This window comes from Rhyacophila brunnea, unplaced genomic scaffold (assembly GCF_057557595.1).
Source record: "Rhyacophila brunnea isolate RB1 unplaced genomic scaffold, BYU_Rbru_1.0 scaffold_9, whole genome shotgun sequence".
Lineage (NCBI taxonomy): Eukaryota > Metazoa > Arthropoda > Insecta > Trichoptera > Rhyacophilidae > Rhyacophila > Rhyacophila brunnea.
Window position 1 is genome coordinate 17,608,182 of NW_028233361.1, and position 17,140 is coordinate 17,625,321.

At 32.6% G+C, this 17,140-nt stretch overlaps 1 protein-coding gene across 1 annotated transcript in view; it reads right to left on the reverse strand.

The window, feature by feature from the left end:
* Nmdar2 (glutamate ionotropic receptor NMDA type subunit 2) overlaps positions 1–17,140 on the reverse strand; it is a 423,883-nt gene that overhangs the window by 117,435 nt on the left and 289,308 nt on the right. Inside the window, exon 7 of the mRNA XM_085959689.1 lies at positions 6,037–6,238. Within this exon, the coding sequence (XP_085815815.1) occupies positions 6,037–6,238 (202 nt within the window). The remainder of the gene's footprint in view (positions 1–6,036; positions 6,239–17,140) is intronic.

A 17,140-nucleotide genomic window follows, 5' to 3' on the forward strand; every position in this document is an offset into this window, starting at 1 on the left:
ACGTCATCTCGACATTCGTAACTTTGTTCTTCCAACTGATACGGGGAATGAGTCTGTACCCCCCCACACATTTAGAAAGCTTTACGATTTATGAGAATTGTTTTGTGAGTGTCTATGCCTCAACTTTGTACAGTATGACCGAAAATACATAACATCGTATAATTATTGTCGTCCTGATACCCAGGATTAAACCATGGCGACATAGTCTTTTAACCGTGAAAAATAGACCTAGTTATTTTAAAATTATGTGGTTTTACTAGATACAAACTACGCATAAAATTTTTTTTTGAATATAAATATTTTGAAAACATACCTACAAAAAAAAAAAAGTTTTGAAAAAACTACGACACCCAGCGGCATACAAACCCGAGTACACTAGATTCGCGCGGATGTGTTAGCCATAAATAACAAACTATAATTATTTAGTCATAAATTTTACTAATGGTTTTATAAATGCGATTAAAAATTAATAAATGTAAAAAATCTTAACACCACTGCACATTCATGTACCGAAATATGACTATATTCTAAAACATTAGAGCGAGAGGTTTAAAAGAATACTATTTTATGTAACAAAAATACTTTATGCAGTCATAAAATGTTTAAAATAAATATAAAGAATAATAAGGCTTCAAAATTATATAAATAGATTATCTATAACGTTTAAGGAGTGTCCAGGATCATGGTTTGAAAATACAATAAAAACTCAATTTTGACCTACGACGAGCATGTCCCCTCTTAACGATTTTATCAATCTGACAGGAAGTGCTGACAAATGATAATACTACCAGCGGTAGGAATAGGTACGTTACGATTATTATTATTACATAATTATATTCTCCCAAAAACTTATGTTGTCGTACATAATCTCCTATATATTATTATCCTAAGAGATTTTGGAAAATACACCAACAGCTCATTTAAGCGACATTTTATTGTTATTTTTACATCTTCACTTCGAAATGTGCGCTACCGATTCATCTACCGATTGAATTGAACACATTTCAAAAATTTTCCATGATTTTACATGTACGTGACGTTTATATCCGATATTTTCTTACACATCGTATGCAATCGCCATATTTACTGTTTACGCCCCACAGAATGACGTCTTCGTCGCTTAAGACCTTCTAATCCTTTATTTGACAAACGAATTCGATTATTTTTATTCAAATATCGTAATGTAGGTATTGGCGCACTTTTTTCCGGTGAAAAAACCATAATCCTGGTACAATTCACTACGTATAATATCTTTTGACAGGAGCGTGCGCCACTGTCCGCCATTTCATAGATAACATGATATTCCAAATTTTATTTTTTTAAATACTTCTTTGTGGCTGTTACGCACTATTTTTTTTATTGAATAATTACCTAGGTTACTAATTTCCATATATCACAATATAGTCATATTAAACTAACAAAGTTGCCATTGCAAACAATGAAAGAAATTAATACGAATTGTTATAGTTATCAAAATGAGTCATATTGTATAATATCTACCTATTTTTATCGTCCCTATCATCATAAATCTTGATCTATCCACTGCTGGATGAAGGCCTCCTCAGCCTTATTCGACTCCGTACTTACACATGAATTGTTATATTTATCAAAATCAGCGATATTATATTATTATCTACCTATCTATATATAATGCCATTATTATCACGAGCCTCAATAAATCCACTGCTGGATGAAGGCCTCTCTACGTTGATTGTATTATTGACAGTATTGAATTTCTAATGTTATTTATCTACATATTCATATCGTCATCATAATTATCATCATCATCAACCAGGATCAATCCACTGCTGGATGAAGAGTTCCGCAACCTGATTCTACTATTATTGGTTAAACGAATTTGTGATATTATACATATTTCTATCCATCTTACGAGTATCATCATCGACTTGAACCAATCCACTGCTGGATAATGGCCTCCCTAGCCCGAATCTACTCCTTTCTGTCATATGAATTGCTGTATTTATCAAAATCGGTGATACTATATTTATCTACATATTCATATTGTCATCATCATCATCATCAACCAGGATCAATCCTCTGCTTAATAAAGACCTCCATAGACTGATTCTACTCCTTTTTGTCATATGAATATCTGTATTTATCAAAATCGGTTATATTATATTTATCTACATATTCATATCGTCATCATCATCATCATCATCATCATCACATCGACCTAAACCAATACACTGCTTAATAAAGACCTCCCTAGCCTGATTTTACTCCGTTATGTCATATGAATCCCTGTATTTATCAAAATCGGTTATATTATATTTATCTACATATTCATATCGTCATCATCATCATCATCATCATCATCACATCGACCTAAACCAATACATTGCTTAATAAAGACCTCCCTAGCCTGATTTTACTCCGTTATGTCATATGAATCCCTGTATTTATAAAAATCGGTGATATTATATATTTTATCTGCATATTCATATCATCATCATCATCATCATCATCAACCAGGATTAATCCACTGCTTAATAAAGACCTCCTTAGCCTGATTCTACTTCTTTCTGTCATATGAATTTCTGTATTTATCAAAATCGGTGATATTATATTTATCTACATATTCATATCGTCATTATCATCATCATCATCATCGACTTGAACCAATCCACTGCTTATTAAAGACCTCCCTAGCCTGATTCTACCCCTTTCTGTCATATGAATTGCTGTATTTATCAAAATCGGTGATATTATATTTATTTGCATATTCATATCGTCATCATCATCATTATCATCATCATCATTATCATCATCATCATCATCGACCTGAACCAATCCACTGCTTAATAAAGACCTCACTAGCCTGATTCTACTCCTTTCTGTCATATGAATTTCTGTATTTATCAAAATCGGTGATATTATATTTATTTACATATTCATATCGTCATTATCATCATCATTGACCTGAACCAATCCACTGCTTAATAAAGACCTCGCTAGCCTGATTCTACTCCTTTCTGTCATATGAATTTCTGTATTTATCAAAATTGGTGATATTATATTTATTTACATATTCATATCGTCATCATCATCATCATCGACCTGAACCAATCCACTGCTTAATAAGGACCTCCTTAGCCTGATTCTTCACCTTTCTGTTATATGAATTTCTGTATTTATCAAAATCGGTGATATTACATTTATCTACATATTCATATCGTCATCATCATCAACCAGGATCAATCCACTGCTGGATGAAGGGTTCTGCAACCTGATTCTACTGCTATATTATACCTATTTCTATCGTCCTTATCATCATTGACCTGAACCCATCTACTGCTGGATAATGGCCTCCCAAGCCTGATTCTACTCCTTTTTGTCATTTGAATTGCTGTATTTATCAAAATCGGTGATATTATATTATATCTATTTATATTTCCATTATCATTATGAGCCTGAATCAATCCACCGGTGGATGAAGACCTCTCTAAGTTGTTTGAATTTCTGTCGGTCATATGAATTGCTATATTTATCAAAATTGCTGATATTATATTTACCCATTCATAATATCGTCATTATCATCATCAACCAAGATTAATCCACTGCTGGATGAAGATTATCCCAACCTAATTCTACTCTTCTTGGTCATATAAACTGCAATATTTTTTTAAATTTGTGATTTTATATACCTACCCATTTATATCGTCATTATCGTCATCAACCTGTATCAATCCACTGCTGGATGAAGGCCTCTTTAAGCTGATTCCACATCTTTAGGTCTTATAAATTCCTATTTTTATCAGATATAAGATGTATTGCTTCATTATTTATCAACATTTGTCTCGATATGAATGTTCCGCACCGGGAAACTATATTGTTTAAGGTTAATTTTTAAATCAAAATATGATTTTTAAAATATTTTTCTATGGCTCCGAGCATTTATTTTTTATAGACAATGAAACAAAATAATGTTTAAATTTATTTTTTATGCTGCTAACCTTTTTCTATTATGTAAATGGGACCCGTATGAGATTAATATTTGCGTTATATTGGATCGCTATTTATGATAATCACGATTGAGATGTATAATTATTTATCATATTTAAATGCACATACCTACACATATATTGTATTAAAATTAAAATGACAGTGGTAGCAATCGGCGATTGCCAGCTGTTCTGCTAGGCCTAGCAGCCTGAAATGGTGTCAGACGATATTGAGAAGGCCAGACTCCAGAATAGACTACGCACATGACTCCAAAGTTGTATTGGCAGTGACGACATGCAGATCGTAAAACTGACAAATCAGCTAAATTTTCAACTGTCTGACGTGAATGAAAATCCATCCCAAAGGGAAAACTATGGCGCCGTCTATACACGCTTTACAATTATTATATTAAAATCCAACACGAAGTCACTATGACGAAAAGCTGTCTGCAAGACCTAGCGAGACAGACTGGCGAGAGCCAGCTGGCTCAGCTAGTGTTAATACTATTATTATTGCAATAAAAAAATGTATCTGACTTGAGATATCATTTTAATATATCACATACACGTAATGATCTCTGTGTATTGTCAAATATCATTTATTTTTTTCTGAAAAACAAAACATTTGAATTTTCGAATTGCTGATTTTATTACTGAAATCCGGTATAATAGTTCAAACTCCCACTATTTACATAAAATTTGTAAATAATTTATCCTTCACAAATTAATAGAAGTCATGTGAGATGAAATCGTATTGATGTAATAATCATTTTGAACTGTCAGTGTTATTCGATTATCCCTGCAAACGCACTCATAGATTTGGAATTTTTTAAATGTATACATAGAAATATCACACTACATATTATCATTAAATATAAGCAGCGCTGCTGGGTATGATTTATATCCACATATTTTGTCAATCTATGCTAGATTTTATGTGAGTATATTATGGTTAACAGAAACCTAATGTAGGAAGGCATTTTTGCTAGTTGCAGAAATGCCTGCTGCTATTTAAAATATAACTAAATATTTAAACGATAAAGTCATTGTCAGAACAAAATTACTTATTTTATATCTGAAAAATTGAAATAAATGATGATATTATTATACTACTTGTATTATAGTATGTTACTGATGTATATTATTATACTTAAACGAAATTATATGAAAGCATTCATTGAATTCATAAAACACATTTGTTTTTCAGAGATATCATTGAAACGGTTTAAATTTCTTCCAGACAAAAATGTCGGATCCCATATCAAATAAATGTGGTCAAAAGATTCACCGCTTATTTCATACAATGGTTTCAATCTACAAAAACTAAATAAAATATAGTTAAAACTTAATTTTATTACCAAGTTAAAGAGATGAATATCGACTTTATAATTTTTAATTACTGTGAAAAAGTGTATTTTAATTATTTGTTTGCTAACGTCATATGGATTGTTTATAGAAAGCGATGTTTGAATGACAAGAATCCTTAGATGAAAATAACTTTAACAATAGTCCAGGAAGGAAAAGAAATAACTTTGACTTACAATGACCGCTAATGCTTCCATGCCACGTGAGTTAAATAGATTAATGATGATAAATAGTTTTGCGCCAATGCTGTCAATTCTTGGTGAAAAATATCATATATATATATATATATGTAAGTACTTACCTGTTGATTAATTCACATAATTTAATAACGATCAGGACCCGCAAGCAATTGAGTCACGTGTATCCTATCTAATTACAATGAAATTCACTAGTAGTATTTAGATAATTCAATAAATTGCATACATTTTTTGGCAATTGACTTTTGTGACTAAAATCAAGGTATCAATAATTACTAACCGACGCGACTTCTAGATATCTCAAAATTGCTCCAAATATATTTTATTCATTGAATAAAAATAATAAATTTATTATGTCGAAAATATTCTTGGCCAGATTGAAAATGCACAGAACATTAACAATAAACTTGCGAGTTAATTCGTTTGTGGCATATCCTTGTTAAAAAATAGTCGTCTGCTGTTATGAGTACAATCATCTCTTACTTCTGGATAAACAGAACAAAACTCACCATATCAGTTTTTCTGTTGACCAGCTCCGCAATCAGTCCATTCCACTTTCCATGCTCAAGAGTTCCCCATCGCCCGTCTTCAACACGCACCAGTTCGTAAGTGAAACCTAATTCTTCAGCAAATTTTTCCAATAGATCTATGCAGAAACCCGAGCAGCATTGGAAGTAAGATCCATTTCGGTGGGCGGCTCCCATGTCGACCCTGGAGAAAGAGACAAAAATATAATTAATTCTTTATTAGTCGATTGGACTCAAAATAATACTAACTGCCTAGTATTCTGCCCTGCTTAGTAAAAATACAGTGTTATTCGTTTTAGTGAAATGAGAACACAACGTTTAAACTACCATTTTTCTTACATTATGTAAAATTATTGATTTTTTTGACATAATCTCTAACTAACCAATAATACTGTCTTTTAACTTAGCAGGCCGGTATTGTTCCCTACCGTGGCGTGGGATTCGCTGTTTGGTAGGAATAATGCATATACTTTCAGTAGGAATGTAATATTACTAATAAGAATATTATTATGAGAATAGATCTGACAATCCCGGAGAGAAGAGTTATCTTTGATGTCGTCAGAAAGGGAAGGTTGCGAAGGCGTACGCCTTCTAGGTGGAGCTACATCACCAAAAATGCGGCTGAATTAACAATGACTGAAGCAATATTCTCAGAATCTTTCTAGCTGTAAGGAGATTATTGGCAACATCATACATTTTAGTAATCACACTGGAAAATTATATGAAGAGGTACATCTTTTAAATTACTAATTTGTAAATAAGTTAATACACTTAAGATTGTCCATATAGCGCAATGCAAATGTGAAAGAAAATAATATATTTATTGGTTTTAAAAATCTTCTTATCCGGTATTGAGCAAACTATAATATAATTTTAATTAGAATTTGGCATGAAGAAAAATGTTACCTAGGTACATACATTATAGTATTATATTGTTATCTGCAGATATAAAAACTACTTTTGTAGCGGCGTGACTTTGAAAAGAGACCCATAGAAGGCGTGGCCCATTGACCGGATACCGCAAGCACTATGAAGACGGATTAGGATATAACTCTATGTTAACTTCGTAATTGGTATCCCTCACAGTCTTACAGCCACATCGTCGTATGGGGAGCGGCATAGTCCCGACTTCTCTGTAGACCCATTTATTTCAACTCATGACACTCAGTATGCGGAAACATAGGGCGTTCAACGTCAGCGGACAGCAGAGCCAGTCCAAAAAGTTTTTTTTCCCTTTCTTAATTTCCTTCTTTAAGCAATAAGGTGCATAGTTGTAGCATCTGATGCTACACCAATTGATTGCTACACGGACTGATTCAGTCTTGTGCGGCTCCGTTTTGGGATAGAATGAGCACTTAAAATCACTTCTTTCAGACACGTTTATAGCGTCATGGAAGGCGGCCGTGCACATCCAGGGCTGTACATTCATACATGATGGGTGGTGGTGGGAATAGAAAGTAAAATCGGACAGCCAGTCAGTAAAGTCTGATTAGCTCTGACCCTTTTGATCATACAGGTCTTCTATTTTGAAACTAAGCACCTTACACTATCAAGATTCGTTTTTAGTGATAAGTGTAGTTTCTAGTTGTCAAGTGTGATACATACCTGAACTGAACTAATCCTTTGGCAAGTTCATCTCGTTATTTGGTCGAGCGAGTCATATCACCTTGTTAATCTGTTTTCATATACCGTTTAAAGTATTCTCTGTTATTGTTGATTAATCTCTGTAAACTCTGAATAAATACTAAACTCGGAAGTGTTTCTATTTTATAAATAAAAAACATACTATACTTTTGATTTTAAAATAGAATACTTTATTTTTTCTTACATAATATACTGTTTGGCAACAAAGAGAGGCAGTTTGCGATTCGAAAGTTCTATTGGTGCATATCAATGAGCTACTAAATGTCAAGGGACCGCATATTGTATGAATATTGAAACGAAACTCGTGTCGACGTAAACGTAACATTGCTTACAGAAAGGCCTGAATGAAATCGCGATATGAGACAGAGAAAGTTTTGAAATGAGCTAACTGATAAAAGTTTAAGTGAGGTACAATATATTACAATATAATCATGGAGTTATACTCAGTAAACCCACTAATGCGGCGGTCAACTTAGTAAATTAAATAATTGGGTCCAACCACAGAATGGATTATTAGATACAAATGTTAAAGTCATTCGCCATGGATTTGGAGCAAGATTTGGTTTATTACCTTATGACGGGTCATAGACTCGAATAATTCATTGGACATGTGACTCAAATATATCGTCGCTATAGGATTTGTTTCCCGAATATCCATTTTGTCGAAATCAACATTTTAATGCAGTTCAATTTCTTTTATCGAACTCTACCGAAATCATTTATAAAAACAATATATTTTTATCTAGGAACAGAGATATTTTTTTGAAAAACCCGAATACGCCATGTTAAGTTACAATTACTCCGTGTTGTTCTCCCGAATGTCCAACTATTCGTACCTGAATATCCAAGTTAATTTCGGTCGAAATAAATCTCTGGCTGAGTTTTTATTTCCCGAATATGACTTTTAGCCAATCAAACCGCGCTGACGCCGTGCATCTCGCTCCCACATTCACGCTGTCTAGCTCTAAAACAATCACGCCCACTTTCATATTTTTCGGCCGTCCGGAGTGCTCTTTCAAATTTCGTCTTATTGATATTGTTTTTAAAGTTACTATTGTTTTAATAGTGAATTCATCAAATTTGAAGAGATCATTTATAGCTGATACATCACCAGTTCGCCCTGAACTTATAGTAAAGTTATGGAAGTGAGTTTTTTAACCTAAATAACTGCATTTTGTTTTGATAAATGACACAAAATCCCAACGGTTATATGAATTCTACAGTATGACCCGGCAACTACTATGACGTAAAAAATAATTATTATTTCAAATTATTTTTAATCAAACATTGTTTGTCTTTATTTTACTTTTAATCTAGGTATTTCTATGAAAATAAAGGCGATGCTATTATTTATTTTTGAATGCGCTGATAGTTAATTTAATTTAATATGTATGTTAGTAATTATTTATTTGGTGAATATTATATACCTACTTAGGATATTGGTATCTACATAATATTAGCAGCCAATGGTAATTAATTTATAGATGCTATTATTTTGTGTTGTCATTCCAATAGTAAATATATAATATTTATTTGGTGGTTTGTAATAAGTTTAATTGTTAATTATAGAAATATATAGATATAATAATATACAGATATATTATATACATAGTTTTTTTTTTTTTGGAAAAGTATTAATACAAAATTGTTAGCAAGTACGAGTAAGTACCATCATAAAATATTGAAGAAATCCGTGACGTCGGTTAGTAATTGAAGTAGTAGATACCTACTTTTATTTAATAAACAAAAACCGATCGCCGATAGTCGCTTGATTTTAAAGAATACTGATGAGCAGGTATTAAAAGGCCAATAGTTAAAGTTTTTCGTCATAAGTATGTCACCTCGTAGCATAGTGGATAATTCGTGGATTGGGTCGTAAACCCAGGAGATGCAGGGACGATTCCTGCCGGGTGTCTTACTTTTTTCAAAAAGATTTTTTCTATTGGTTATAATATATTTTCTCAGAAGTGTTTTTCAAAATTATGTATGTTCAATAATTAGAATGGTACATTCTTAAATCTTGTGAATTATTCGTTGAATAATAAAAAAAGATTATTAAAAACTATTTTATTACTTATTACGAAAAAAACCGAAAAAAAACGAATGCCGCATGTTATTATTACCTATGAACTTGGGTTATTACGATCATTAGGTATTTAAATAGTAAAAGTAATCATTAACAATTATCGTGTAAATAAAAATAACATTTGAGGTGCGTACTTTTTGACCACTCAGTAATCCGTGGGCCGTGCAGCAATACGCTACGGTCTTAAGTCCCGAACGTCCTTGTTTTGTCCCGTATATCCATTATTCTGAGAGAGCGGTAAAAATTTCCCGAATATCCACAACGAGTACTTGTAAATAAAACGCATTTTCTGTGCATTTACTGATTTATACCAGTATATTATTCTTGGAATCTATTCTTAGATAATGTTGCAATCATACAGTGTAGAATGAATGATTGATACATCTACTGATATTTCAATATACGACAATGAAATTTGTTTTTCGTCTCCTGAAAAATTGACATTTGGTCTATTCGGGAAACAAATCCTAAAGCGACGATATGTTCCCAGTCTGTTAGTATTTCAGTCTCTGTATCGCTCCGCGCAACATCTCATTCTACCGAGAATCGTACTTAGGAACAGTATCATAAGTATTATAACATAACTACTGTAACATACTCTTGCATCGACTTTTAACGCTGCAAATAAAACTCGCTCTTCCATCCATCGGAGCAAACACCAAATCTCGACGTCTTAATACATCACACAATGATACCCACAGTTATAGTCATTTTATTCCTAACACTGGATTATATTCCATAAACATGGCGTATAAAATATTGTTGTTTTAATTTTCATTATTTTTCTTTCGACCATGTCCGATCCTGATAGGATCATATGGGCCTCCACAGAGTGGAGGTTTGTATTAACAGATTTTATTTTTTCGAGAAATGGATGTCAGCCACTTGCTTAACCTATTTGGTCCATACTCTGACTTATACATACATTGAAAAACAATATGTGTACTTGCCAGATTCAGGATTCAAACCAGGGACTTTCCACTCTATTTATAGGCCGGCGTTTAAGCCACCCTTATATAATTCGAATGTTTTGACCTAACCTTTTCTTCTCCAAAAGGTAATAATAATAAGAAACATACATTTATAAATAATGTAATGTTTTCTGTGGAATTAATAATGAATCAAATATGTTGAAAAACTCCTATAGAGATACAGACTAAATTAATGAAATTGAAGCGAAAAAAAACCATTCGCCAAGATATGAAATTAGTTACAAGACTGCATTGCAAGCTCATTTGAAGAGAAAAAGACAATCCGTCAAGGTGAGTAGATTAGCAGTTAAAAATACTCCACTTCGGCATTATTATTTTGTTAAAATATCCTGTAAAATTTATCAAAGCCCGTTTATAACTACACTCGATTAAGACGTAATAACAATAAACATTAAAAATAACAGCCATTGTGTATATCAGAAAATCGGAATGCCAATTAAGAGTTGTAAATATTTGTAGAGTTTACCAACCTAACGATACTTGTTGCATTTTCTAAATACTTTAAAAAGTCAGAGCAAAAATAACATATTATAAGATTCCTTCTATTTATAGTCCAAATTCTTTATAATGAATCATTTTTTGAGAACAACACCGTGTTACAGCAGTTATAATCTGCAAGTATAAATTATAATACCACATGGTTGAAATTCACGATGGCTGAGAGGTTTACGCGTTGGCTCTCAAGTTCAAATCCTGAGTGTGGAAAATACACATATTGTTTTTCAATTTCTGTTTGGAGTCAGATTATGAACCTGGTATCACTTCCCTCCATTTTGAAAGTGAATAGCAAACTGTCACTTTTATTTTTAGTATGGTTTTTTGTCTGAATTTTAGGACTTGAAGGTGGATAATTAACACACCGGAATTATGATGGAAACGACGAGTTTTATTTAAGTTAATATTATATAATAGTTACATTTCGAATAATTTATTTTACGGAGGATGAAATGTGCGTGTTCACTGTTTGGCTGTTTACAGCGTATTATCCGCCATCTTATGCTTCGCTTTCAACGAGAGCGTTGTCGAAAAACGGCGACGTTGCAAATATTTTTCAACGGTCATAATCTACGGCATTGCCGGCTCTATTATTGTTATTTATTTTCGTAATCGGCGCTTACTATTTGTTGGATTTGATACCGACTCGGGCCTCTCCAGATACACGGAGATATTCCCATACGGGGGTGTAACACTGGCTTACATCCATTTCTCATAAAAACCAAATCTGTTAATACTAACCTCCACTCTGTGGAGCCATATGATCCTATAAAACGCGAATCAAATTGAGGTGCATGTCGCTTACTGTCATGCTGTTGCGGTGACAAATTTAGTCGTTGGTTTCGATTTTGCAGAATATTTTGAATCATCACCATCTCTACAAATTCACTGAAGAATGACACTGATGAAGATTGTCTACTATTATAATGTATTAGTAATTTGAAATATTATTAATTATTCATGCTAATTTCAATTAATTTTAACAGTTTCTACGTGTGCGTACGTTCAAATACTTGAGACATGACATCGATAGATAATATTTTGAACAAAACCCAACCTGCAGACCATAGTCCATCTGATAATAGACAACATTCTTATCGAAAATACATAGTGCCAAACGCTAAAAACAAAAAAAAACATATTTTGATATGACATTCGAAAAGTGTAGGCATGTGGAATATGATAAAAACATTCAAAACGTCATGCAGGAGTCGATGTAGTGCAGTTCAACGTGAGATGACCTCATTGTTGTTTTAGTGATTTCGGCAGATTTTGCCAACTGACAATGTTCGCTTAAAGGTTCAAAATGTGCTACGGGATAGAAGCATCAGTCTGATAACATTTTAAACACCAAGAACAAAGACATTAATCACTTTTTTACCGTAGCGGCAGCTTACTGTGACATCACGTGATAGTCCGCGACATGCACCTCAATTATTGGATTTGCGCTTCAGGATCGAACATAGTCAAGAGAGATAACAGCTACTTTTAATTTGATTTACTCAACTTGATCACCGGTGAACTTGTGTTAGTGGACTTGAAATTAACGAAGTACCTTTTTGAAATTAAAAATGTTTTTTTTTGTACTGGTAAAAAAACGTGCTAATTGATATGCCTCCGCCACAATATTTAAGTCTTTGACGGTTAAGTGTTTTTATTTATAAATGCATTAAAAACTTGGAAACGGCAGAAAAGCCCCGGTGGATAATCTTGCCATTTTGCCTCTATGAAAGAAAAATTCGCGCACATTGTTTTATGCTTAATGGCCTTTCGGAGGGCTCATTTAACAAGAAAAGAAAAGTGTAAATTGAATGAAAGGGGAAGCGCTTTGTTGTTGTACTAAGTACCTACCCATCAGCGGAAATGAAAGGTAAAAATAGCACAGTTAATTATTATCTGCGGAGAATCTCTTTGCAATGTATCGCTTCGCTACGTAGAGTGATATAATATCAGGATATTTAACAAAATTTTAATTATATGGGCTCTATTAATTGTCACCACTAAATTCAAATTCAAATTTGATTTATATTTACATATAGTGGAACCCCGATCGTCCGTTCTCGCATTGATCCAATTACATTAATAATTGGTCGTTCATTTTTGAAAGTCCCGCCAAACATCCATAAGAACAATGTTGAATAATCCCGCATTAACCGTTCCCCGATTTATCATTTTCCTCGATCTATCGTCTAAATATTATGCACAAATATTACCCCGATTGACCGTTTTTATTGAATATTTTTCATTTCGCTTTCGTAGAATTGTTTATGATACATACATACAGACCTTTCAGTCATGTCGATTTGTTTGCACAGGTCGTTCGACGCTCAGTCTTGACTTGCATCTCGTATCAAGAATTTTTATAAGTCGCAACTAAAATGCCCCCCATGAAGAAAACTAGAACTCCAGCTGAGAAACTGAAAATAATTCGAAAAGACCTCGAAAAAAATCCAGGACAAAACTAGTTGATATTTTTTATACATCCCGCATTTACCGTTTCCCGCATGTATCGTTTTTAGGGTCCCTTGAAAACCGTAGAATTGGGGTTTCACTGTAGTGAATATTACAAATTATTAATTTAACAAGTTCACAACATGGCATTTAGCAACAAAGAAATATTATTAAAACAGTATTATGTAAAAAAGGATGGAAAGTCTTGGTCGCTCAAAGGGTGGCGAAATTCAAATGTGGTCACGATCTTCAGCCATGAGTGCATGACCAAGAAGAGAGAAGAGAGATATAAAGAATAAATTGATCAGCTTTAAGTTATTAAATAGTATAAAAGTGTCAATACAAACAAAATAAATATAAATTAGATACAAGAAAGTAGGTACACCGAATGAGCTAAGCAGACCCCTTTTTAAAAATTTATAAAACAACGTCCACCTATACTCATCTTCAGGTAAGTGGAATATACATAATAATAAATCAGAAGACAAATTCAGACAGCCAATAAGACGTGTTATTTTGGAATCCGAAAACATTTTTTTAGTAAGTTATTTTCAAAGCCATATTTTGTGATAATCGTAGAACTGCAAGTAAATTATTTTATTTTTGCCAAAATATTAGTAAACGTCACTAAAATTAATAACAAATCATTTTAAAGTTAGTTGTATTAATATTAAGGAAAACTAATTATATTGCAAGTGGTTAAGCTAAATTAATTTATTAAACAATTGTTTTAGCACTGTCTTACTTTTAAATAAACACACCTATTATTAAATACGGACCCCCGGAGCTGGAAAGACAATTTTATTGTGATAAATCTTTATTTAATTACCTGTAATTCTTTTTTTGAGATCGTACTTAATCAAGCCAATTAACAGCTTTCAATTCAAAAAGTTTTCGGCTGAACTTTTATCCAGTTAAATGTAGAATATAAGTATTTGCTTTGAAATTCGATCACCCAAATTTCAGGAGGGAAGCAATTATCGTTTATATTTTAATATTGATGAGACAGAATCGAAAAAATATTTTGCAATGCGAGGGATAAATGTTGAATGAAAATCGTATTTTTTTTTGTACCGGTAAGTCATTTTGATGAGATAAATAATTACAAGATAAAAATAACTTTTTATCTACTTACCACGTTTTTAAATTTTCCGTCGAATCATATAAACTTAACAATTCTATGTATTAATAAAATAGAATACTGATTTTAACATTTCATATGGATTTTCATAGTAACGCACGTATATATTATTAATTAAGTTGCTAGGCCCCACTTAGCAACCAATAATAGTGAGTAGTAAATATTACTTTTAACAAATTTTTTCCGAAACATACAAAACAGAAATAACTGAAAATGAATTCAATTCAGCTTAAAAATGGCTAAAAGTATTAAAAGAGTGCATTGTCGTCGTGTTTTGATATATTATAAAAGTTTCAAATGTCTAGCTAGTTGGGAAGTTAGTTAAAAATCTTGGACAAACAAGAAAAAATCTGTACCGGACAAACAAGAATACGAGCTAATAAAAACGTGGTAAAATAGGACAAAGGCAAATAAAAATATGAGAAATAAAAGACACTTATTATTATTTAGGTAGGTAAGTAAAATATTGACGTTTTATTTGAAAAAGATCAATACATTTTATATACAAATTGCGGCTATGTGCAATTATACGTAACGGTGTCCATCAGTCGTTTAAAACACACAGTGATCGTGAGTGATGGCATTTAACTATAAGAACTGTAATAATTATTAACTAACCAATATATATTGTTCCATATATTTAATTCATAACAATACATTCGGGTTCTAATTTTTTAACGCAAAACCCTCCCGCTGTCCTGTAAACTGTTGAAACAATCTTATAAATGGCATACTACCGATAGCAAAACACTACTGGTAGATATATTTTATTGTACTAGCAGTATCACCCGGCGCTGCCCAGGAGTGGAATGGTTTAATATTTGAAAATAAAAATTCTAAATTTAATACGTAGAGTACAAAGGATTGAATTTAAAAAAGTAAAAAAAAAACATAATATTAGAGATTTTTATTTTTAACGTAATATAGTATATTTTTGTACATGTATTGCATTTAAATATCTTAAAAAGTAGTACATATTCAATTTAATATTTTAAGGTTTTTCTATATAATATAAATATCCATCCATAATATTAATATCCAATCCATCATTCCAGGGCTTTTCGAGATACAATATTATTTGTGGCTTTTCCATTTGGTGCCGAAATGTATAGATTTTTACTACACCCCATTTTTGATGCCGCTAAATACAATAATAAATTGTTCTTGAGTGAAGCATTCTGATCTAATGTGGCAGCACTGCGTTGCCCGCACCGCGCCGGCTCAATTGGCTCCCTGATGATTAGCGATTCTAATAACACAATTATTTGCATCTAACTTTGCCATTTGACCTCTGATCAAGCTGAAATAAACGAAAATATTTTTGAAATGTACACATTCTAGCGAGATTTTCAATAAAAATGGGGATTGCAACATTTACTTCCGCGTGTCAAGGCCTTTTTCCTCAAAAACCCTAAAACTGTCCCCGGGGTGCAACGGGTTAAATCTGAAATTCAAGATCCCCACCACTTACTCCGGCTCGTCAGCTTCCGTCTACTATCCAAATTTTGCCGAAATCCGACTGCGCGTGTGGATTAGTATAAAGAAAAACCGACACGACGGTACAAACATCCAAATATATTTTCGAAATTATAGTATAGATTAGAGTAGTTTAGCTTCAAAACAGTATGCATGAGCTTGCAAATAAAAGCAGGTTCAAAGATTTAATGTCTTAAAGACAAAGGTAGTGAGAAACGCTTTGCTGAACCAAACGCTATCCTTATTAATGACCCTCACTGTCAATAATTGACGACGGTATGTATGTATGACGAGTTGCTTGCAGAACCAAACTGGCATAGAATGCATTTTTGCGCTTGAATGGTTACATGTAAATTGTACGTAAAACATTTCACCGTGGCACAGTTCGCCGTAAGCTTTCTTATCGGAAAGAGATGACGGTATACTATACGGTCTCCAATTTTATTAGATCCAATATGAACATTAATTCAATTTTCATAGCTAATTTTGGCAAAATTCATGAATTCAAGAATGCAAATCTAATCTAACCTAACCTAAAAAATAGTCCAGTACATCGGTTATTTTCAAAATTTGTTTGCTGTTGGCTTCCTGTAAAGTTTAAAGTGACCAGAACCGTGTTTTATTTAGATATGAATTGTTCAGTACTATACCACCCAAAGAGGTTAAAGGGTCTTTAATATACGGCCATATATTTCCGATACAATATTTCACGGTGAAATGTGATACGGCGAACTGCATACGTACAAGTTTCCGGATACGCGATTAAATAGGATGTTCATAAGTTGATTGTGTCTTATCCGT